Source organism: Nyctereutes procyonoides, unplaced genomic scaffold (genome assembly GCF_905146905.1).
Source record: "Nyctereutes procyonoides isolate TBG_1078 unplaced genomic scaffold, NYPRO_anot_genome, whole genome shotgun sequence".
NCBI lineage: Eukaryota > Metazoa > Chordata > Mammalia > Carnivora > Canidae > Nyctereutes > Nyctereutes procyonoides.
Genome location: NW_026575043.1, coordinates 16,826,944 through 16,853,671, shown reverse-complemented (window position 1 = coordinate 16,853,671; position 26,728 = coordinate 16,826,944). Strand labels below are relative to the sequence as shown.

The window sequence follows — 26,728 nt, the reverse complement described above, 5'->3', positions numbered from 1 at the left end:
TAGAACTGACTCATTTTTCATATTAATAATTTCCTCAGGGGGCACCTGGGTGGCTCAGTGAGTTATGCATCTGTTTTTGACTTAGGTCATGATCCCAGGGTCCTGGGATAGAGCCCCACACTGGGCTCCTTGCTACCCGGGGAGCCTGCTTCTCCCTTTCTCTCTGTTTGTCACTTCCCTTGTTTGTGCTCTCTCTCTCTTTCTCTCTCTCTCTCTCCCTCTCTCTCGCTCTCTCTCACTCTCTCCCTCTGTCAAATAAATAAATAAAATCTTTTTAAAATAACAATAATAAAATAATTTCCTCGAATTGTTTTCCATGTCTTAAAATGCTTATGCTTTCTATCTACTCTAATAGGATGGCATGTTCTTTGGAGTTAGGAATGTGACTGAAAATTTACTATTTGTTCATACTGTGGTGTGTGATACACATATTTAACGTTTTGAAAAGTGGGTTGTAACCTAGATTTTTAAAAGTTATTTTAACATTTAATAGCTTAAATGTAATAGTTCAATTTGCATCATATTCAACAAATAAATGACTTTTGTTCTCAATTCTTTGGTGAACTAGACCTTCATGCTATATGACATATGAATTCCAAAAGCTGCAGAGGAAAGAGAAAGAATACAGGTACTAGAATCCAAAGTCCCAAGCTTCAGCCCGGGCTGAAGCTTTGTTCAAGCCTTGGAGCTGCTCTGACATCTTCAATCAATGTTAAATAAGAAAATAAAAATCTTTTCCCTTAAAAGTATGGCATTTTATTGAAATTAGATGCGTGAAAGTACTTTACTAAATGATTTATAGTAGTAGTAGCCTCAGTAGCGGCTTTGTATTAATAATTACAGCAGGACCTAGAAAAGCCCGTTTATAGGTTTATCTGGTGAAGATGTTCTTTAATAGGAGGATATAAAAGCATTTCAGGTCAAATACTAAACTTTGTAAAAGGAAGTAATATAATACACCCTAGCTATACCTTATAATATAAACTAGAATACTTAGAGTCACATTTAATTATATCAAAGAGCTTTAAAAGGATGTATAAATGAGAGTCCCTACAAATTACAAATCACAAAAATCAAGGACTTTCCTTCTTCCTTTAAAAGGACTTTGCCATTTAGTAAAAGAAAATATGTCAATGATGTAGTTAGTGATAAACCACTGAGAGAAAGCTAAGGATAAAAGTGAAAAAAAAAAAATCTCCAAACTAACAAGACTGGAAATGGGTTTTCTCCTCCAGTGGGTTGATTCTATTCCACATTCAATGTCAGATACCCAACCTGTTGTTCAAACCTCAGTAATGTTCAGTTTTTAAAAAGAGTCATTTATGCTTGCAATGACGCTTCCTTGCTCAAATTAAGACTGAATCTTGAGGTCAGTGCTAAAGTTTCAAGTATGGCAGTTTCACATACAAAAGTTCAGTGTACTTTTCAAGACCAAAGCTTCCAAACATCCAAGGAATTGAAATCCTCAGTGTTCTTTTACTTAACCTACACCTCGCTTCACACGCTGTCGTTTATAAAGCCATGATGAAAAGAACAAGTCTATAAACCTGTGCTAAGCGGCAGGAGTTTTGAGCTCCCAGGACTTCAGATCTGCAGTTTATGCAGTGATTTATATCTAGTGGAATTAAGGAAGCAGTATAAAGTGGAGGAGAAAAGTAGGGAACGGTCAAAAGGGTGTGTGTGTGTGTGTGTGTGTGTGTGTGTGTGTGTGTGTGGTGTTATCATAGAAAGGAGATAGAGGAATCAGGAGTTTAAGAAGAAAGAAGCTTGGGGACTTTGGCTAGGAAATCACTTGACTGTGGCCAAAAAAGAATAAAAAGAAAGGAAATCATGTGGAATCTGTAAATATGCTAAAAACCCTAGAGCAGTATGGGGTGAGAGAAAGCTCTTAGGGAGTGGCAACTGCAGATTTTCTAAAATACGTTAGAGGGAATGAGCGACATCTTCAGCTTGGAGGTGGGGCTGAGGTGTGTATTTTGAATCTGCAAGCAATTTTGACTTAGGTTACATATTTTGGGGGATGTTTGGGGGTGAGAGGCTAATGGAGATTATCGGGAAAAGGTCACATTACCACTGCCTTAAAAGATCCTCCTCTGTATGTAAAGGTAAAGCGACTGAAGACAGATGTACTAGCTGATTTCATGCATTTTAATGGGTATTTCTTTATTAGACATGGAAGCCAGCATACTAGCTTTTTAGGCTACATTGACACAAAGATATAGGACTGCTGAAAGCAGAGGCCAAGATAGAAAGCCTGTAAAGTTCTACTATCCAGATTCCCAAGTCCATTTTATGAGATGTCCTGACTTCCAATTACACAGTGACTCTGTCTGAATGACAACAGTAAAGTCAAAGAACTGGTTGATTTATTTTCTTTGCACAGAATTGGCTGTTCTTTTAATATTGAGTTTCAGTCTGATAATTGTTTTTGTGTGTGTGAATAAAGTAACACGATTGTTAGTCTACTTTCTATGGTCTTTATGTTTTAGGGAAATAACTTACTATTATTATTATTTACCTAACTATATTGAAACACATAAAGTATTAACATGACCTTGAAATCTTCTTCCATTAAAGTGATAGTGTTCAGGTAAAATATGGTGTTCTGATCCTTTAAGTAGCCTTCTAAGATCTGGAAAAGTCTTCCTACCATAGGACCCTCATCAATGTCTTCCAACTATTTCCTTAACTAGATCTTACCACAGGAACAAGCTCAGCTCCTGATCAGTGTTTTGGGAGTAATATTAAAATTCCGGTGGATCTCGAATAGGAAACTCGAAAACCCATTCCCTCCTGCTCGACTTTTGAAGCTTTGACAGACAAGCTAAGATTCTTGGGTTGAACATCCAGCAGAAGCTGTTTTACCATTCATCATTTCAAGGTTTCAAATTGAGGGCAAAATGCCATATAACCCACTTGCACATCATTTACTAAATAACACAAATTTAAAGGCAAAAAAATGTTCATAGTTGGGAGGTTTTTATCTTTTCCCTGAAATATTCTGACATGTGCAAAGATCATGCCTGGCAAAATGTCCTAGATTTTAGTCCTGGCTCTGACATCTATTATGATGGGCAAGTCATCTTTCTGAATCTCACTAATTTCCCTCACCTGTGAAATTCCTGACCTGATTACCTCAAGGTTTCTCTAGGGAACAAATAGAATTATGTTGACAACATGTTGAAGACTCTAACATGTGATATTAATGTAAGATACTGCTGTTCCTTTTGGTGTTTGAAGTTAAAATCTACAAATAGATTACATTTTCATAAAATACTCAAATAACTGTTAGATGCTAGAAGCAAAATCTTTTAGATTTAAAATCTAAAACAAAGACAAGGAAAAGACCTCCCATTCTCTAGAAGGGTTCCACTTTGTATGATCATGTTTCGCCACTTGGACTTGTTACACAAGGTTTACATCTATACGTTTATATAGTACTCCTGCAGTATAAGGTGATTCTTCACCAAAAATGAAGGCGGGAATAAGCATCTCCTTCTACTCCAATTACCTAACAGCATAAGTTTCTGTACTTCATCACTCATTGGGAAGCACTTTACAAATTTAGTTGGGGCTGGGACAGTTTTTATCAGAAACAACCTAGGGGAATTACATAAAAAAAAAATATTTGATGAGTGTTTCTGTTTTATAGTAACATGTGAAAACCATATTCATTACCCCTTTGACATATTTACTAATGAAAAACCCATTTGTCTATTTGCACTATACTGACTACCATTTGTCAAGCCAATACATTTACAATGATTAGGCTTAGTGGAAAAGTCTAAACACAAAAGTGTTCCACTAAAGACAAAAGTCTTCCACTATTATATTCATATTCAGAAATGTCAGGATTAGCTAAATCTCAAGCCTGAAATACACAATTAATAAAAAATACTTTGTTTTGCTAACTGCCATCATGTTTCCTCATCATATTCCTCTTAAATTTTTTCATCACTGGCAAATTTTCTGAATATTGAAAATGGGAAATACCAGTGGCTGACAGGATCATTTTAAACTATGGGTAGCCATTATCAACACCCTCATGGTAGACTGGCTTCCCCAACCCTTGAGCATGAGGATTATATATTATATCTTTGAGTTGAGCCCAACAACAATAAAATTGTTATGCACAGAATTTATCTAAGAATGAAGAAAAGAGGGCACCTAGGTGGCTCCATTGATTGAGCAACTGAATCTTGACTCTTGATTTCAGCTCATGTCGTGATCTCAGGGTCATGAGATTAAGCCCTGTGTTGGGTTCTGCACTCAGTGGTGAGTCTGCTTGAGATTCTCTCTCCCTCTGATCCTCCCCCCACTCATGCTTGTGTGTATATTCTCTCTCTTCCTCTCTCTCTCTCTCAAATAAATAAATCTTAAAAAAAGAGTGATGAAAGGAAGGAAGGAAGGAAGGAAGGAAGGAAGGAAGGAAGGAAGGAAGAAGAAAGAAAGAAAGAGAAAGAAAGAAGAAAGAAAGAAAGAAGAAAGAAAGAAAGAAAAAGAAGAAAGAAAGAAAGAAAGAAAGAAAGAAAGAAAGAAAGAAAGAAAGAAAGAAAGAAAGAAAGAAGTGAGGGAGAGAGGAAACAAGGAAGGATACTACTACCTAACCTACTAGATGACTTGGTTCAGTCATAAAACTACCAATTAGTATTAAAAACTAAACTTTTGGGATCCCTGGGTGGCTCAGCAGTTGAGCATCTTCCTTTGGCTCAGAGCATGATACCAGTCCAGGGATCGAGTCCCATGTCAGGCTCCCTGTGAGGAGCCTGTTCTCTCTCTGCCTATGTCTCTCTGCCCCCCTCTCTCTCTGTGTCTCTCATAAATAAATAAATAAAATCTTAAAAAAAAACTAAACTTTTCTTTAGTATTGTTTCATAGAGAGAGGTGATTTGCCTTCTCAGTGAATCCAATGCATCAGAAACAAAGAAGCAAACAAGTGACAACAAAAATTTTCCTGAATGTGGGATTCCTACCCCAAAACAAAAGAAACTAAATTCAGGAAATGCTGTATATGATATGTCATTCTCTGGGACAACTGAATGTCATGTTTTATTTGTAGAGCTTAGATTTGATATTAATTATTCTTGGTGAATGGTAGGCAAATCTATTAAATGATAAAGTGAATCAAATTTCAAGTTACAAAAATAGCATATGTAGCACATCCTGTCAGGAAGTCTCAGAAATATTTGGTCCTGTAAATAGGACAAAAACCCTGAGTGTCCTCTTCTATTTATGTCATCCCCTTGATGACAGGACTTCCTTCAATGAATTTTTAGGAGTTTCACTAATGGACACGAATGATCTTGGAGAAGTTGAGAAAAATGGAAGGCAAATAGAGATGTAGCTTTTGCTGAGCACTGTTGTAAAATCACCTTGAGGGCCATCAATACATTCATTTGTGACAATGAAACTCTTCCTGAACTGTGGTAAATTTCAGTAAAGTGTATATAGTTCCTGTGTGACTCTTCCTGGACTCAGGAGAAACAGCCTGCCTGTCTGTTGAAGACTGCAAAAAATAACAACTCACTTCTCCAGGTATGATAATACAGGGGATGATAGTATATTGTTAACTGGGTCAATCTCCACCACTGCTTACACATCATTAATACGTCTGTTACGGGATTGATACTATTCTACATTCTTTTTGTAACAGAAAAAAATACCAAGATGAAAGCTTGATGTTTTAAGTAAAAATTATAATAGATATTTTCAATGACCCTGAAGCTCTGGCAAATAAAATGAGAGCCTCAGAAAAACACTATTATCATGACAGAACCAATTCTCTTTTGATCCTGATGATCTTTGGTACCATTTCCTTTTACATAATTGTATGGTATGCAACAAACAGAACATCATAAGAGCTATCATGAGGCTCAAGAGAAAAAACCCTCACACTATTAATAACTTTTTTTCTTGGCATTTATTATTGAACATTGGGTCAAAATTCTCTGGGCTGTATTGTTCTAAAATCCCTTTTAAAAATCTTGGGGAAAAAATTAAAAAGACCTCTTGGAATCTTCAGACTTTAACTTTTTAGATTCAACCTGGTCTGTGTATGAATTAGGGACTTTAAATGGGTTAACATTATAATTATAAATTATCATTGTTGTTGCTTTTTAATGCTTTTATTTATTTACTTGAGAGAGTGAGAGAAAGCCCAAATGGTGGGGAGGGGCAGAGAGAGAGGAAGAAGCAGATGCCCCTGAACAGCTGAACAGAGAGTCCGATGATGTGGGGTTTGAACCCAGGACTCCGGGATCATGACCTTGAGCTAAAGGCTGATGCTTAACCCATTGAGCCACCCAGGTGCCCTTAAGTTACAAATTATATCTTAATGAAGTTGTTAAAGTATTTGACTCATTTTAAAGAGGCAAATACATTTTAAAATAATACAATAAGACCTTTATTAGTTAACTCAATGTTTGTCTCAGTAGGGTCCGCTGATTGCTCTGACGTTTGTAACTATACTTTAAGGGATGCTCACAGATTCCTTTAAAAGGAATTTTAGTTTATTTCTGGGATATATAGGTAAAAAGTGGAAATTAAGAAATGGAAACTATAGATTTTAAAAGTATGATATAGACATTAAAAGAAATTGGTAATAGGGACAATTAGTTTTCCAAATTAAAAATTCCTTTGGAAAAAAATAAAAATAAAAAAATAAAAATAAAAATTCCTTTGGTAATACACGATATAAAACAATGGTATGATTTGAACCAATGCATATATATACTAATAAGTATCTCTACCCTTCATTAGACTATGACTATTGTTCCGTGGAGAGGGCCTAGAGTTTGAAGTCTTGGTCAAGGGTAATAAATTCCCTCTACTTAAGAATCTCTTGACCTCTCCTTTAGATTTTGCAATATCTAAAAACATCACATATATTTCAAAAGAAATTGAAAGTTTAGCTAAAAAACTGTGCTCTTTGTTAAAAAAAATAAACTTATTGCCCTACCTCATTCCATCCTAATGACAAAATTAGGCTTATTTTTTTATAAAGCTTTTTTTTAATTTTTTTAATTTTTATTTATTTATGATAGTCACAGAGAGAGAAAGAGAGAGAGGCAGAGACACAGGCAGAGGGAGAAGCAGGCTCCATGCACCGGGAGCCTGACGTGGGATTCGATACCGGGTCTCCAGGATCGCGCCCTGGGCCAAAGGCAGGCGCCAAACCGCTGCGCCACCCAGGGATCCCCAAAATTAGGCTTATTGCTCACAATTTTTAAGTTTTGTATCTGACTAACACAATTAGAAAAGACCCAGGAAATGAATATCAGTCAAATGTGAAAAAACAAGAGTTTTAAAACCATCTAGAAGATCAAACCTTTGGCCAGGGCAACACTTATTTGAGAAAAGTGTACCAAGAAATCCATAAACAAATTTTTTCTATCAAGAAATAAAAAGTAAGCAAGTATCGAAAGCATGAGGACAAATGAGTCATTGCCTGACCTGGTGACAGCCTGTGGAGTGACAATGAGAGCTTTTCCAACAGCTTGCCTGAGAAGAAGCCAAGGGACCAGCCTGAAAACCAGGAGCTAAATGTAGATGGTGGTGTGTGTCACTTGGAGCGCTGCATGGTGACTCTGTTCCTGCCAAATATACAGCAGCTTAGCTGTGTTTTAGGACCTCATCGAGGCATAAACCAGAACTGCTGCTGTTGCTGGTGACAATGGAAACCAAACCGCATTTCTAATTGGAAAGGAGGACATGCGAACAAAGAGAAACAACCAACCAAATCTCATCAGGAGACACAAAATGTGACTGCGCTCTGCTGCCAAGTTAAGAAAGGTGCATGTTTCATCAAATCTGAATGATAATCCAAATGGGGAAGGAGAAACACCGGGCAATGTTGGCCAGTGCATCCTTATGACATTAATGCTCTCTGTGATTTTCTTTCTTCCCTGTCTGAAGACAGATCATGAGGCCATTCGGAGGAGACAGATTGTCATGGCTCAAACTCCTAGTCATGAGCATAGCATGAATTGCTCCCGAGTAGTATGTGGCAGTGGCTTGCAAAGGATTTTATATTGTGCTTGGTACTTTTTCCTTCAAAGAACACTTTTATAGATCTTTCCTCCAAATTATAAAAATAATGTGTTCATCATGAAAATTAGTAGGAAATTCAGAAAAGCACAAAGAAGGCAAGGTACATGTCCCATACTCCTACACCAAAGGAAGATATCACCATGTGAATATTTTATGTATATCTTTGTAACTTTTGACTTCACTTTACAGTCTTCCATGGGTTGTTTTTGTATTGACTAATATTGAATTACGGGCAACTGTGGTTTGCAATGCACACAGAAAAGTGAGATATTAATATGTATCATTTCTTGCCTATTGCTTTCATTAGTCATGTTCCAGCCATACTAAATTCTTTTCTGTTCTCCAAAATGCCATAATATTTTTTAAATTATTTAAATTCAATTTAGTTAACATATAGTGTATTATTAGTTTCAGGGTTAGAATTTCGTGATTCATCAGTTGATATAATACCCAGTGTTCATTACATCATGTGCCCTCCTTAATGCTCATCATCCAGTTACCCCATCCGCCTACACACCATCACCCAATTACCCCATGCCCCCCACCCACCACCCCTCCAGCAACCCTCTGTTTGTTCCCCATAGTTAAGAGTCTCTTGTGGTTTGCCATGATATTTTATCCTCTGCCTATTCTTTTGGTGCCCAATTTGTCCTTGAACTGCTCTTCTTCATCTTAAATACCTATATCAATAATCTCCTTTGTGAGATTTTCAATGTTCCTTTCAAACGAGTTAAGACTGTTTAAAAGAAAGCCACGGGCCCCAGATGAAGTCCATTGGTCCAAGTCACCAAACTGAGACTTATTAATCAACCTAACTGCAGTTGCAAACTCCCCCAGAAATCTAGTCTTTACCAGCTGGTCAAGAATTTTTGGTCAAGAATTTTCGGGAGTACCAATGAGGTAATGTGTCACAGGGGCTCTCTCCATCTCTTACCCTGCCCTAAAGGAAAAGGAGGCAATCTGCATGATAAAACCCTCAGCCTTTTCCCTCTAAGGAAGGAAGACCTTGCCTGAAGTAATCCTTTATTTTCTCTTGCTAACTTGTTGCCTCATCTCCCTCCCATAAAAACCTTCCATTTTGTAGAACTCCTTGAGCTCCCTCTACTTGCTAGATGGGATGCTGCCCCCTGCCCGAATCACTTAATAAAGCCAATTAGATCTTGAAATGTACTGGGTGGAGTTCTGTATTTTAACAACATTATCTTCATTCAAGCTGCCACCATACCGCCCCAGCACATAGCTGTTACCCCACCATTACTGTATTGGCATTCTAGCTCCAACTATTTAACTTCTTTGCTGTACTATCAGGGAAGAGATACTGTTTCATTTTATTTTCATGTGCATCTAAAAAAAAAAAAGTGCCTACTTCATATTAGATGATCCATAACAAAATAGCGAATAAATGAATAGATGGATGAGTGAAGTTATTTCATCTCTCTGAGCCCGTTTCCTCATCTGTAAAATGGAAATAGTACCCACCACATATATTTGCTTTGAGAATTAAATGAACCAATGTATTAACTGTTTGACATAGTGACTGACCCACCCTAAGAGCTATTCATTTTCTTCCTTTGTTCCTAAGAAAATATTACTTAAATTCTAAGTTCCTTTTTAAAAACTTCTCCTTGACCTATCTACCAAAAACGTGAGTGTTAAGAGTCAAGCAAATGGTTTCTCTGAGCAGGTAATAATACTAGGTGACATTTTTGCAATTCTAATTTATTCAAGCTTTGTGACTGTTAAAAGCCCAAAGAACACCCTACAGAAATTAGATAAGCTAAAAGGGACAAAGGGTAATAGGAGAGCTAGTATTTCAATAGAGTTGTATTTTCATCTCATTGAAGCCTATACAAATGCAAGTGATATTGGGGAACCAGCTTTTCTCAAATAACAGTCAGCTATGGAAAGGAGTTTGACTTTCATTCTTCCCCGTAAAGAACATTTATACTTACAAAGGGAAGGGAAAAAAAAAAAAAAAAGAACATTGTTTAATGCTTTACATGAAATTCCATTTCCCACCACATAATTATTAAAAGATAAGTAGCTTCTGCATTATTAATAAGAATAAATAATAAGATGGCAATTAAATAACTATCATTAATGACTTGTTCATTAATATGTTAGTAGTCGGCTGTTTTATCATGAAGAGAAATTAGAGTCAGATAGTAGGAAAATTCAATAAATAATAAAACAGAAAGCTGTGTATTGTGCCTCAGTTAATTACAAATATATCTGATTCTTAGGGACCGTTAAGGAAGAAATTTGCATACCAAGTACAGAAGTAGTTCAAAGCTAATAGGTGCTTTGTTACAAACAAAACTCTCTTATGTCTCTTTGAGTTTAAGTTTGTTTACTCTTACAAAAACTTGATTTCCTGTGTCTGAGGAAAATAAGCTTATAAAAAAGATGAAAAGGCTGCTATATAGCACTCCTGTAAAGAGATGCTGACAAATTAAGTGTTAATGAATCAAAAACATATGGATTACACTTCACTTCAAATAGAAATGATTTTAGAATAAAGGGGGGAACTACTTAGCAAAATGTAAGTCTTTGTCAATCTTTAAAACCCAAACATTTATGGTATCTTCAGAAAGCTCCTAGTTATTCCTTTCCTTAGTCGTTACCTATCATTTTCATTTTATAGAAAAGATCAATCTCTCCAAGGCCAAATGACCTTTCAAACATTTAACAATATATTGAGTAAGTTATACAAAGACATCCCAGAAGTTCAGAGATAAAAAAGATCAAGAGAAAAATATGTATCAATTAACCAAAACCACCATGCCAACATAGAACAGTTTTCCCCATTCCATGCTTATCATGATTTGAAAGACAAAACAAAAGAAAAATGCCAATGGTCATATAACTTTTTAAATCATTCTCTTTTATATGTATTTTTTTAAGTTGGGGTTAGGATTTGTATTTTCAAATTAGTTGGAATAATATCAGTCTTTCTATCGTGCAAAAGTTGAAATTTCTATAAACAGTTCTAAATACAGTCCACATTTACATAAAAACCTTTAAAAGATAAGTGTCTTCATGCTTATGGAGATCTTGGAATTTATTCAATGCAAGAGGAAAATAATACTGTAGAGTTCAGAATATATATTTGATTACTGAAGAGGAACACCTATATTTAAGATAATTTAGGCATACTTTTAGGATGTATTCACCCAGGCCCTAAGACATGTTCTTTACTAAAATAAAATAAAATAATATAAAATAAAAATAGTGCTCTTTTTCAATGCAACAAAGTATGTTTTTAGCACCCCATACTATCTTCCCATGCAAAGGAATTTGCATTCCTATATTTTAACGTCTCTTTCACTAAGGATACTCTTTTGACGTCCAATATGCTCATTTATTATTGTGAGCACTTATTCTTGTGCCCTACACTCAGTGTAAAAAGCTTTTCAGTCATTTTGGAACTGGACCCTCTATAGGCGGATCTTGCAAGTATGAAATTCACTTGAATCACGTTTGGGGTACGAGAAGTATTACAGGCAGGTTTGAATGCTCAACTTTTGTTCTCTTGATGTGAGGAGTTAAAATGTGCCTCGCTCTTATTGAATTAGGCTCCTGCTTCCCACCTCCTGTAATCAAAGCAGCCTGTCCACCCTTTGAATGGACAAGAGTTGAAGATTCTTGGTGGTGGAGTCACCACTCTGACATCTGCCATTTTGAATTCAGTCTGACTCCTGGTTTCCATTTCCACTTGCTACTACCTTCCATTCTTAATTACAAATTTGGCTAGGTCCAATTTAGCTTATTATTTATCTTCACCTACTTCAAGCCCCCATCAAGCTTGCAAAACCTATCCCTCCGCTGAAGATCAGGATAATGAATACTAAATGGCATGTAGAACAGAATCTATAAGTGATCATATGATTGAATTGAATCGAATGATTGATGGAAAACTGAACTATGTATTAGAGTGTATTAAAAACATTAGAACTTTAAAATAAGCAGTTTATAGAATTCAATGCAGAGGCAACAAAATTTCTGATGGAATGAGTTATCTCTTTCTACTAAAGCTTTCAATGGCTTCCCACTGCCTATGAAAAATATATAGCTCCACCATTGTGCACATTTCCAATTTCTAATCTCCTCCAGACTGCTCTCTTGCTTCCTTACACTCTCTGTCCTTTGTTCAGCCCTAACAAATTGCTCTCAGTTTTCAAACTTGCCTTGGCATTTCCTATCACAACACCTCTACTCACTGTCTCCTTCTACATGGAAAGTTCTATCAAGTGTCTCCATCCTAAATCCTCATCAACATACATCCATTTATCTATTTGCTACCACCTGGCCCCTCAAGATCCTCATTGAAGCTTCTTCTCCTCCCTTACTGTACTCCCCAAGTAAAAATGAGTAGTTAGGAAAACAAAGTCATGCCATGACACACTGCCTGCAGTTTGCTGTGTCAATAACAATGCTTAGGGGTTAGCTCACTATAAAACTCATTACTAAATGTAAATTCATCATTCATTAATCATCATGTTTTATTAAAAATTATAGATTGTATATAACCTTCAGAACAGAATTTCATCAACTAAAGAACTTTAAATCGTCATCCCAGTGCACAAGAGTAGTAGATAAATAGTGAAGACTAGACAAAGAAGGGGGAATGGGTATGTGTATATGTTAGCCCTGTGTTTCCCCCTACACATTCATAATAAGAGATAAGTAGCTCCTTCTCAGAGTCCCCAACATAATTCCATCGTATAGCCATCTCTTAATAAAAACTATTCTAACATACAACAACAAAATGCTAACCTTCATTAATTGCATCTGTTAGTTCCCAGATAATACAGATACTCGAGAAATAGACATTTTAGTTTTTATGCTTTTCAGTTATGCTGCTTGAATGGATCTCTAACTGTACTGTCCACTGTCCCACAAGGCACAACTTTCTCCAACCCTTTCTCTCTCCCTAACATCCTGCTATTTTTATGAGCTTCAATAGCCCCTTTTCAAGTGGTAGTTTCTTTTTTTTTTTTCAAGTGGTAGTTTCTTTAAGAAAATAATTACAATGCAAATTAGTCTTCAACAAATAGTAAGGCACGTTTCGGAATTAAATTCCTAAGTATTGAAGCTTTGCTTCCTGATATGTTTAAAACCATTATATAAGTTTAACCATAGCCATTCAATCTATGTACCTAGAAATATCATTTCTTCTGTTGCTAATGAAGGTCCTACGGCACAAATTTATTAAAGGTATACGTTTGCATGGGATAATAATTGGGTCGATAATATTAAATTCATAGGCTCATTATTTAATTGCAAGGGCAGATTATGAATACAGCTTCTAAAATGTATTTTAATGAAAAACACTACATCCTGACCTAATCATATCAACCTTATGCTATCTAATTAGGGATGCAAAAAATCATTAGAGTTGCAAAATATTAGTTCCAGTTCCATCAGGCTGTGAGCTGCCCCTTCATGAATATATATATTTTTACTCATGATAAATAGTTAATGAGGTAAAAATGACAAAATTTGCATGTAGGCAAATTAGTTTAATAGAATGATGTCTTTTCTGACTACTGAAAGTGACCTTTTCCTTTTCAAAAAAAAAAATGGTTAAAATACTTTGAAATTATCATCTGGCTGTCTTTGCACAAATGACAAATTATATGTATGAACAATATAAAAATTACAAAATGCAATAATCCTAAATTCTCATCATACTGTAAATGTGTTCTGTGCTTTTGCATTTATCAATTTAATAAAAGGAAATTAAGCATATTATAAAGTGTCCATTTATGTGGCAATTTTTAATCCAGAGCATAAAAACGAGAAGCATGTGCTTAATAGCTGATACTATGGCAAAGATCTAGATCAAATTTTTAAAATGCAAAAATTCTAGAATACTTACTTTAAATACTTTCATATTAAAGTATCTGTTCCATTCTTAATTTAGCAACTTAGACTACAGATCAGTGTTCTAAATTAAACTGGCATTGTATCTTGAAATTAGTACTTCAATTATTCAACAGGACTACCTTGCTTCCCTATTGAAATAAACTAAACAAGCAAAGGTAAAATAGGTTAAGAAGAACTTTAAAAAATTAATCATAAGAGGAAGTCTTCATGGTATAAACACCAGGTCATGAAGAGACATAACAAATAAAATATGTATGTCTATTCATTTAAGTTCTAGGAACATTTCTGTACGCTTAATAAACACAACCCGGATAATGAGAAATAACAGGTGCTTTCCAGATTTTCAAATGATTTGCATAAACATCTCTGTGAGTCTCCTCACTGATAGATGCTGAGTCTATACTTGTTGGGGAAGAGACAGCAGCAATATATCTAGATATATTAATGCTTGTTAATGGCCCAAAAGAATCTAAGCCAAAATATTTTACTTAGGACACAAATGTTTTTTTATTAAATTATTTACTTTAATTATATTTAATCCAATTGTCTTTTCTTTGATCCATTTAAATGTGTATACATTGTCAGAATTATGAACACACAAGATTTGAGGTCTTTTCTTGAGTTCTACTTTTGTCCATCATGGGTCAGCTAAATCATTTGATAAACGAGGGAATAAATATTAATTTTTAAAGAATTAAAGAATTTCATAATCTCCTTTAATTTTCCCTCTAGCAGCTAAACATTCATTTTCTTCTTCTCCTTTTTATCCCCAACCCCCTCTCCACCCTACCTTCTCCTGTCTCTCACTCTCTCTGACTTCCCTACACAAAACAAATAATCATGAACAATAAAATAATTCTCTATTTTCCTCTGTATTCTCTTGTTAGGTACTATGATTCAGCTCAGATCATTTTGATACTGAACTTTGGATTGCTTCCAAATTCCTAAACTTCCATATTGTGAAACTTAATAATGAAATAAATATATTCTATCTACCTCAGTCACTTTGACATTATCCTGCAGAGAAAGTGCTCTTTGCTTAATTTTTAGGATGATTTATTAAACAATTCAGGCCTTTTAAAAATTATGCTGTTGTCAAGGATTTTTGAAGAAGAAGACAGGATGACTATATCATAAAGTGAAATGTGATTTACTTTAAGTCAGGGACAGTTGTTGTGGAAATGCCTGCTGTAATGTTATATTTACCTATCAAATTAACAGAATTTGAGACATATTGCATATATTAATAGTAAACCCATGTGGAATTTTTTTAAAAGCTAATGTTTAGGTTTCTATCAGGTAGAGAATGGAATGAGGTAGATTATATATTCATTATATGGGCAAATAATATATTTTCAATTAGTCATTCATGCTTGCATTCATTGTTGTACTGAACGAATGGACAGTAAAAATGTACTATGTTCTGCAGACATTATTAAAGATCGAGAACACAAAGATGGAGAAGCCACTCATTTATTGCACAAGAAGATCTTTTTTTTTTATTTTTATTTATTTATGATAGTCACACACACACAGAGAGAGAGAGAGAGAGCAGAGACACAGGCAGAGGGAGAAGCAGGCTCCATGCACTGGGAGCCCGACGTGGGACTCGATCCTGGGTCTCCAGGATCACGCCCTGGGCCAAAGGCAGGCGCCAAACTGCTGGCCACCCAGGGATCCCCCACAAGAAGATCTTAATCTAAAAAGGAAGAAGGAGGGAAGCCTGGGTGGCTCAGTGGTTGAGTGTCTGCCTTTGGCTCAAGGCATTATCCTGGGGGCCTGAGATCCAGTCCCACATCAGGCTCCCAGCAGGGAGCCTGCTTCTCCCTCTGCCTATGTCTCTGCTTCTCTCTGTGTGTCTCTCATGAATAAATAAATAAAAATTTAAGAAAAAAATAAGTAAATAAAAAGGAAGAAGGAAACACAAGTAATCCTCAGACTGTGTGTTAGAAGGGTCAGATAGAACAAGCAGCCATGACACAAAAGAGATGGCCCTCTTTGGGCAGGCTCCATCAAAGCAACACTCAAACTCAGCCTGGAAGAAGAATTAGTTTGCCAGGTGGTCCCCGAGGACCTGGGAGGATGCTCCTCAAAACAGAGAGGAATGGATGGTAATGTAAAACAATATAACATGTTTAGCAAAATATCCTTATTTTTATATGGCCTCATTATATTTCAGCAAGAAGCATTTGACAAGAGGAGGTCTGAGAGGGAAGGAAGGCATGTGGATACAGGCTAATCACCAGAGAGGTAAACAAGAATCATAACAAATGGCAAAAGTGCAATAATCTGTATTTTGGCTTTTACTATCCAGGCAAAGGGTTTATGACAGGAAAAGGGGGGGGGTCAGATCTACATTTTAGAAATATTCTAAAGAATGAATTCGTGGATGTGATGACATGGTAACTGCAGCATGAGACTGAAGGTAGACAGAGCAGTTAGCAGAGTGTTATTGTTCTTTAGAAGTTGAGAATTGAGATCATAGATGTGCAATAGCAAATAGCATAGAGAATAAATATTAAAAAAGTAAAGTCAATATAACTAACTCCATGAACAAACTGAAAAAAAAATCTAGGAGACAAAGAAAGTCTAGAGAAACTCTGAGTTTCAGTTCTTTGTGATCAGAGTAGATGAAAATGCCACATACAGAGGTTATGGATATGTGAATCCTGTGGCTTTGTGACACAGGTGAAATGCATTTGGTAATTAACTAACAACATGTGTTAAGTCAATTTTGTTTGGAATGTGCTGGGTTTAGGTATCTGTGGGGCATCCACCTGAAGATATCAAGTAGGCTGCTAGTTTGTTAGTTTAGGACTCAGAACAGAAGCATAGCCTTGAGATACACATTTGGTCATCTTCAGAAGGATGGAAGATATAGCTTGAAAGGAGGGCAACAACAACAACAAAAAAAAGTATGTAGAGTAAGAAGAGAAATAAACCAAGTATAGGGCCCTGAAAGACTCTAACACAGAAGAGGTTGATGAAGCCAATGGAGAAGTCTGGAAAGGAAATTACTGAAAGAAAGAAGAGAAGCAAGAGAACTGACTAACAAAACATCAAAGGAGAATAATAATATTCTCTTCCTCCTGTCATCACAAGATGACATTGAAGCCAGCAATCATGTCACATGCAGGAAGGTGGTCACTAGCTTCTTTTATTTTTTTCTTAAAGATTTATGTATTATTTTATTTATTTAGTTGAAAGAGAGAGATTGATAAAGACAGCAGGGGAGGGGCAGAGGGAGAAAGAGAGGGAGAGAGAGAATTTCATGAAGATTTCCTGCCGAGTGTGGAACCCAACAGAGGGCTCAATCTCGTGACCCCAAGATAATGACCTGAGCTGAAATCAAGAGTCAGATGCTTAATTGACTGAGCCACCCAGGTGCTCCACTAGCTTCTTTTATGTTCTTCACAACCCTTGTGTAATTTTGCTGTATATATACAGCAGGTATCAAGAAATATTTCCACAGGAAAATGACAGTGCTACACTCTAAAAACCACCTGGCCATGTTTCCTCATTTCAACTAATAAAAAAATAATCAGTATACAAGCAATTTGCAAGATTTGTATAGTGGTGGCAGTAAAATACAATAATAAAGAACAATGTGAGAAAATGTACCAACTTACTGATAGGCTAACAGAATGAGCTTCTCTTGTGCAGTCAAAAAACAAAACTATTTCAAACCAACTCACCTTCTTCCTTTCACCATGGATTCCTCTCCATTGCTCAGACCTTTTCACTATGTAGCTGAGCTCCTGATTGGAGATCTCCAAATCATACGGCATGAAAAACATGGCTTCTTCACTGTGGATGCGCTGAAATGCATCTAATATCCAAGAATCACTGTGCAATCTAAAAACAAAACCATCTGTTACTTTTGTTCCCCAAATACTGTTTACTTTTTGTCCTCCAAAAATCTTAAAGAATTTGTTTATTTTATCAATTTAATCAATTCTATTCCAGTTCATTTGTTCCCATTTATTTTTCAGAAATTCTTTGACTAACATTCCAGAAATAATTTAATACTATTCTTCACTAACTATCATAGTCAAAGAATAATCTGGTTTGGGGGGGAGATTTTTTGCAATATCTCCCATAAGCCTACTATTTATTTATTTTTTTTTGTATCAAAGATTTAATGATAAGTGAAGGAAATCAGTGAGAATAAGCAAAATGCATTCATTAACTCAACTTTCTCCTCCTATGCTGATTTAAAAACATTTTATCCTAATTTGCATGATATATTAACAAGTAAACATACTTAATAGCTGGATATTTTACTTTTCTTTCTTTTTTATTAAAATGATTATTTTCTAAGTTTAAATTCCAACTAGGTAACATGCAGTGCAATATTATTTCTTTTTTTTTAAATAAATTTATTTTTTATTGGTGTTCAATTTGCCAACATACAGAATAACACCCAGTGCTTATCCCTTCAAATGCCCCCCTCAGTGCCCGTCACCCATTCACCCCCACCCCCTGCTCTCCTCCCCTTCCACCACCCCTGGTTCATTTCCCAGAGTTAGGAGTCTTTATGTTCTGTCTCCCTTTCTGATATTTCCTACCATTTAAGCCTACTATTTCTGATTTTTGATGTCTAGGTAATAGAGGGTAGAATATTAAGAAATATTTAGCCATTAATTTATATTATGAATACCGGATTAACTCAAATGTGAAGGATTTGTTAAAGGAAATTTAAGTTTGAATTTATTCTTTCTCAGTGAGTTGATCTTAGTGCCCCTTGGTAGAAACCCCATTGGACCAGCTTAGTTGGAACAGAGGTTTTGCTTGGTCGGTTGTTTTCCAACATGAATGATATATGGACCACTTTAGTGAAGCACCTAACCTGATAAACCATTCATTGGATCTTTTTCTCTTTCCAAAACAACTCTTAATATTAATTTAGAAATGCACTGCTTTTTTTTTTAATTTTAGGGAAGAATCTTACTGAAAAACATTAATACTTCATTAGTAACATTGGGATAAGTACTATAAATATTAATTAGACTGATATTTATAAAATTCTTCCACTAAATACACTAAGTTCAGAGAAGAGAAAATATGTATTCTATCCCTCATCAATCAGTATATTTGCTTCATATCATATGCTTTGTTTTGTAAAACTTTGAGTAAAATTGAAGCTCTAGGGAAATATATTTATCCTGTGATGTAGTACATGCTTGGTTCACCATGGATACCTGGAACTAGTTTAAGAAACGTAAAATTGTGGGGCACTTCAGTGGCTCCATCTGTTAAGTGATCAACTCTGGATTTTGGCTCAGGTTATGATTTCTGGGTCATGGGATTAAGACCCACATGAGGCTCCTCACTGAGCATGGAGCTTGCTTAAGATTCCCTCTCTCCATCTGTTGCTCCCCATGTCCCTGCCCTACTCTCACTCTCCCCCTAAAAATAAATAAATAAATACATACATACATAATAATAAATTAATAATTAACTAACGGCCACTAATAGTCAAGAACCCTAATGTAACACAGTATCAATAAACTACCCATTTGAGAAGTTATTACCAAATTCCCAAGTTATAAGTTGGAGTACCAAGATAGCTGAGCATTACATGGAGTGCCTTTCCATACAAAATGGGGAATTGTAAGTATTTAATTTCAATGATCAGGATAATTATATTTTGCTTTATAGATTAGGTAATTAAAACTAAAATTTGTTGAGTTCCCATTATAATGGTGGCCTTTCACATCCATTGTGTATCTAGCCTTCCTTTAATCCTGTCTTATACATATGAATATGCTAAAATTAAAAAAAAAATTAGTCTTGCTGCTTATAAGTCATGGAGACAGAATTTAAACTCAGAACTAACACCAAAGTTCATTTCATTCCACCATCTGACTGTTGAGTGAAAATAACCAATACAACATACATCTTCACTTAAGGACCTCTATCATGGTTCTTCCAAAATAGTAAAATAGATTTTTTTGACCCTACCTGCCAAATAAGAACTCTGTGTCTTTGTTTTCCCCTGACTATTTTATGCTCATCACAGAGTGGAAATAAAAACAAAACTGCCAACCAGTGTTACTGATGGCCCAAGACTGGCCATATGGCTTGGTACCATCTTGAAATTCAACTACTACTCTTACTGTGCTTTGAGATTCTAGTTTGGCCATTTGAATGATTTGCTAGTTGTCTTGTTAAACAAAAACTAGTCTTTGCCATTCTCTTAAGCTTGTTTAATGTAACATCCATCTTTATCTTTTAATGGTAGTAAGATTTAATGTAGTTAAATTACTGTCAATTTGCTGCCATAAACATTTTCTATATGAAGATTTTAAGTGCAGGATTACCAACTATGTAATTAACTTTGAATTAATTAGGAATCACAGTCCTGTTTCTGCTAGCTTCTGTTCCTTTTGCCCAGAAAATGTCTGTCTCCTCTGTATATTTCCTTCATTTTGTGTAAAAGAATAATTATGTGAACATCCAAGCCAGGATCTACAGGATGGTACACAAATGTTTGAACAGAGAACAAAATGACACATTGGAATATGGAAAGCTATACAAAGATTAACTGCCTTTTAGTTTTACATTTTTTTCACCATGTTGAGTGGCATTTTCCAGTGAAAAGGTTAAAGATGGATTGTAAATGAGTCAACCTATCAACAGTTACTAGATTTTAGCATATTTTCCAGCCTAATAGAGACTGTTTATTTATTTATTTTTTTAGAGACTGTTCACACACACAAAAAAAGGGACACAAAAAAATAGTCTCTGGTTATATATGCAAAATTTTAAAAATAAACTGAGTGTTGATAATTATGTAATTCATTTGATTATGTAATCAATCAAGCCATATAACATTTATCCAAAATATTTCATCCTTTCAGAGAGTTAGGCAGTACATAGTGATCAACATTGGTGCATATCTATTGAACTTCACTTTTCTGGCTCTCTTTAGAAAGTTAGAGTCTGATTAAATGTTAAGGAAATTTCTATAAAGATATACAATGTCAAAACAGTTTCAGTACATTTCATAAGTAAACTTATTTTATTTATAAAATATATTATTTATGTTAAGTTTATATTTATTTGTAAAAAAAAATTGAAACAATTATTTTATAAATAAACTGGGCATTACTGGGTATTGGAGAGAGAGAGAACAGACTATTTTCTCTATTCAGACAACATTGGAGTCAGTCAATAAAATATTAAGCTTAAATTTTCCATGATTATAATTAGTTATTAAAGTTTGTTATTCTCAAATGGGTCAGAAATACACACACACATACACACACACAGATGCACATGTATTTCCAAGTATTTCCTGCCATTTTGGGTGTGTGTGTATGTGTATAAAGATCAGATTGATTTATATAAAATTGAAAATATTAACTATATTAGATGAGAGAAAACCAAACACTTTAATAATTAGTGAAATTAGGAGAAGAATATTCAAGTTCATTGCATTATTTTTGCATTTTTATAGGTTTGAGTTGTGCTATGTATAAAAAGCTAATATTTTATGATAATATATATCATTACATGATGATGGTTACAAATTTGGATTTCTTTTAACAATACAACTATTCAAAATATCTGAAAATTCTACATTTTTAAATTATTTCTTCAAAATGTAATTAAGAAAGAAACTGTATTCCACCTGTCTGTAAAGCCGTAGGCATTATTGTTTATAGAAATAGGTCACATATTATGCCACAGGTTCTGATGACGGCCAATGAAACAAAGTAATTTACAAAGTCCTATGCCCTGTGTCCTACATTTGAAGTAATTCATTGCTTGGTGAATGGCATAAGCTATTATGTTTGGTTCACATCTGAATGTGGGTCATTTACAGAAACCTAGGATGTGACATTTCTGTTAAAGCTAAAAAGGACAAGTGTGGACATTTAGCTAATATAGTATTTTAAGGGTCATGAAAAAGATGGAGTCTATAACTTAAGCCAGCTCCAAAAGAAAAAAAGATATATATATATATCTGTCTATATATATAGAGAGAGAGATATATGGATATATATGAATTAAAAAAAATCAAAATACAATTGCTTCTTTCAAACTCTAAAAGTTACAAATGAGTTTAGCAGTATGGTTTTACACATATCGTAATCAATGTGCTTATTGATATAACTACTTACCTGCTGGTATAAGTATGTTAGAATGCTTCAGGTAAAGGTCTGAGCAGCTTATGCTTGTCAAAATTCATTCTCATTTTTATGTTGAAAAAATGAGTATTTGAAATCTGTTCACATATTCTTTAGCAGACTTGTTGAACATTTTAGATGTATGACCCTAAAGTTTTTATATGTATGGAAAAAGCTAGCTTTTGTGAGGTTTCTAAAAAAAAAACAAAAACAAACTTGAATACTCACTATCCTGTGTAACACTAATTGAATTCCAAATGGCTTTGGTTTGAAATTATAGTAAATAGAGGAAAAGATAAATACAAAAAAAAAAAAAAGAAAGAAAGAAAGAAAAGAAAAAAGAAAAGAAAGAAAAGAAAAGAAAGAAAAGAAAAGAAAATGAAGAAGGGGAAAATAATTTTAGAAAAAGAAATTCAGGGGATCCCTGGGTGGTTCAGAGGTTTGGAGCCTGCCTTTGGCCTAGGGCGTGATCCTGGAGTCTCCGGATCAAGTTCCACTTCGAACTCCTGCTTCCTGCTTCTCCCTCTGCCTGTGTCTCTGCTTCTCTCTCTCTGTCTCTCATGAATAAATAAATAAAATGTTTTTTAAAAAAAGAAAAGAAAAAGAAATTCAGGGCAGCCCAGGTGGCTCAGCGGTTAAGCGTCCCCTTCAACCGAGGGTGTGGTCCTGGAGACCTGGGATCAAGTCCCACATCCAGCTCCCTGCATGGTGCCTGCTTCTCCCTCTGACTGTGTCTCTGCCTCTCTGTGTGTGTGTGTCTCTCATGAATAAATAAATAAATAAAATCTTAAAAAAAAAGAAATTCAGAAAATAAAAAGACACACATAATAGGAAATTGTCAGGAACCCCTCTACCCCTATTTCCAGAGATAGCTCTGTCATAAGTTTATGAAGTTTATATCCTTCAAAATACGTGTGGTCTCATGTTTGTAAGGGAACAATCATTTTCTTCATTTACTGTTCATTAATTCATTATCTCAGTCGACAAATATTCACTCTTGCTTACCAAATGCCAAATACTTGGTAAGTGCAAGCAATAGGGAAAGGGACAGGTGAAAATCCCAGGAAGGGGCTACAAAGGAGCCTACAGGGGCCCTGCAGCTGGCAGGAAGAGTGCAGAATGACAAGGAAAGCACAGAGTATTTGGGTGGTATACTCATGTCAAGAGCTCTTAATGTGAGAACAATGGGAAGCCATTACATGGATTTAAGGCAAGATGTGATAAAATACTTTTTAATTAAAAATCATTCTGGTTACTGTAAGGAAAATAGATTGAAAGAAGCAAAAAGGAATATAAAGAGACTAGTTGTAAGACTCTCCTTCCTCCCTCCTTCCTTCCCCTCTTTCCTTCCACTTCCTTTCCTTTCTTCCTTTGCTCTTTTCCTCTTTCTTTCTTCTTTCTTTCTTTCTTTCTCTTTCTTTCTTTCTTTCTTTCTTTCTTTCTTTCTTTCTTCCTTCCTTTCTTTCTTTCTTTCTTTTTCTTTCTTTTTCTTTCTTTCTTTCTTTCTTTCTTTCTTTCTTTTCTCTTTCTTTTTCTTCTTTCTTCCCTTCCTTCCTCTCTTTCTCTCTCTTTCCTCTTTCTTAGAACTGGATGGGTGATCTTCATATTGTACTGAGACAGGAAACCCTAGATGAAGTGATTTGGAGGAGAGCATGAATTTCTTTTCAGAATGTCAATTTTGAAGCTCTAGTGACATATATATGTAGAATTGTCAGTTAATTGAGAATGATAAATTAAAGTCATATTTACCTTTAAGAACTGAATTTTAAAACTAAATGGATTTGGGGTGACCGGGTGGCTCAGTAGGTTGAGTGTCCAACTCTAGTTTTCAGCTCAGGTCATGATTGGTACTCAACAGAGTCTACTAGAGATTATCTCCCTCTGCTCCTCCCCCTATTTATGCTCTATATTTAAATAAATAAATAAAATCTATTTTTTTTTAAGGACTCAACTGAGCGGCCTAAATTAGAAATCTGTTAGAAATATACTATTTTTTAAAGATTTTATTTATTCATTCATGAGAGACACAGAAAGAGAGGCAGAGACATAGGAAGAGGGAGAAGTAGGCTCTGTATGGGGAGCCCAATGTAGGACTCAATCTCAGGACCCCAGGATCACGACCTAAGCCAAAGGCAGATGCTCAACCACTGAGTCACCCAAGTGCCCCAAAATATACTATTTAAATCAATTAATTCATTCCCAAGAAGCAGATTAAACTTTTACTCTTTTTTCTAACATTTTTTTGAGTATAGTTGACACACAATGTTACATTAGTTTCAGGTGTACAATATAGTGGTTTGATTTTTTTATATTTTATTCTACACTCACCACAGGTGTAGCCACCATGTGTCACCATACAACACTGTTACAGTATCATTGACTATATCCCTGCGCTGTGCCCTTTATTCCCATGACTTATACATTCCAAAACTGGAAATCTGTGTTTCCCACTCCCCTACATCCATTTTGCCCACCTCCCCACCCTCTTCATTCTGACAACCATCAGTGAGTTCTCTGTATTTATGGGTCTGATTCTGCTTTTTTGTCTTTTTGTTTATTCATTTGTTTTATTGATCCAACAATTCTACTACTGAGTATTTACCCAAAGAAAATGAAAACACTAATTTGAAAAGATATATGTACCCCTATGTTTACTACAGAATGATTTGAAATAGCATAAAATATGAAAGCAACTCATGTCCATCCGTAGATAAGTGGAAAGAAGAAAACAGTGTATATTGCATGTGTGTGTATACACATGCAGCCATAAAGAAGGATAAAACTATCCCATTAGCAACAACATGGATGGATCTAGAGGGTATTTTGTTAAACAAGGTCAGTCTGAGAAAGACAAATACCATATGATTTCATTCATATGCAGAATCTAAAAAAAAACAAGGTTTTACTCTTTTTTCACTATATACAATTTAAAGATAAGAAAAGAATCATGGGGTAGAACTATTGCCAAAGGTTGTACAATTAGGAAGTGACAGAGCCATGATTCAAGCCAGGCCAAACAATCTTCAATCCAAGTATCAAACCACTACATCATATTCATTTGTTAGGTGAAAATTAACCACAAATATGAATTTTAAGTAACCTCACTGTTTAAAAAAATTAAGAAATATGGGGGTGTCTGGGTAGCTCTTAGTTTCAGCTTGAGTCATGACCTTGCAATGGTGAGATTGGGCCCCAAGTAAGCTCTGTGCTCAGTGCACAGTCTACTTGTCCCTCTTCCTCTGCTCCTCCCCCTACTTGTGTGCTCTCTCAAACAAATTAATAAATTAATTAACTTAAAATTTTTTTTAAAAAAATTAAGAAATATGATGTACAAGTAATCTTGCCTTTCTGGAATTAGAAAGACTTCATATGGGTATCAGCTGAGACATTGGCCTACTGTGTAACCTTAGGTAAATTACTTAAAGTCACTAAGGCTTGGTGTCTTCATGTATGAAAAGGAGACAATGTTAACAGATCCTGAATTGTCAGGATTAAATGAAGTAACCACATACTATATTCAAATCAGGACTTAACATGCAGTAAGTGCTCAGGAAATGTCAGAAATTACTATTTAGTGATTGAAAGGAAAATACTAAACACCCTCTGTGGAACCTCCAGTATATCAATTTATATGGCACATGATGGAAGTTATTTTGAACCCTATCCTCAGATATTCTAAGATAACTGTGAGATCCAATCATATATTAGAGTTAGAGTTCTCTTCTTTCTTGTTCATTCTAATGGTCACAAGGATCAGCTCCTCCAGTTCACAGTGTCTTCTACTTCCATGAGGGTACTGACTCAGGTTATGTAGGTACATCAGTTTTATAGGAAAATCCAAACTGTAAAGAGTAAAGTTAACCAGAAGAACTAAGACAGCATTTTTTCAAATCAAACTCAACTGTGAGGTCTTGGCCACTGGGAGAGCCCGGGGCTGATGAGAGGTCCTGGTCTCATGATCAGTGTTAACTCCAAAAAACAAACAAACAAACAAAATAAATAAACAAACAAACAAATAAATAAATAAATGGTGCTGCTTCAGCACTTAAGCCAGACTAAAGGCTGAGATACTTCTACCATCTGTGACCTTGCAGAATGACAGCTCCTTCACAAGTGTGATCGTGATCTCTAGGAACCTACTGGTAGTTTTGAGCATCTAAGCTTCATATGAACCTCCTCACCAGATGAATAAAAAGAAAAAGCTACTTGGAGAGTGTGATAGAGAATGAAAGCTGGGGCAAGTGGAACTGAGTTTTGGAAATACCACATCAGGACAGAGAACTGGTGAGAAGAGAGTCACAAAGCATTGTATGTCTACTATGTGTTTAGCACTTCCCTGGTTCCTCTGGTTTTTTTGTGGGGTTTTTTTTGCATCCAATGCCTAAATGTTTTGCACATCATTATGACTCTTTTAGACTCCTCCATCCACATGGCACTGTGATTTTGTAAAGTTGGGTGTTGTCAAAAAACTCAAATTCAAAATCCATTCTAATTACTTGGGTAAGTCAAATTAACACACATGAAAGCTGTGTGTACTGTGTGTATGTCTTTTTCACACTTCTCTATTATATTCCAGTGGAGAGTTCAGAATGAAAAATACTTGGGAACTAGAGTCATTTTAACAGATGGCTTGTGAGCCATATTTGAAAGAGGTA

At 35.3% G+C, this 26,728-nt stretch overlaps 1 protein-coding gene across 1 annotated transcript in view; it reads right to left on the bottom strand.

Annotated features, from left to right (window-relative positions):
* The window catches only part of LOC129508221 (uncharacterized), a gene marked incomplete at its 5' end in the record, with an annotated part of 286,519 nt that overhangs the window by 45,580 nt on the left and 214,211 nt on the right, over positions 1-26,728 (bottom strand). The window contains one exon of the mRNA XM_055323237.1: positions 17,634-17,793. Coding sequence (XP_055179212.1) covers positions 17,634-17,793 — 160 coding nt within the window. The remainder of the gene's footprint in view (positions 1-17,633; positions 17,794-26,728) is intronic.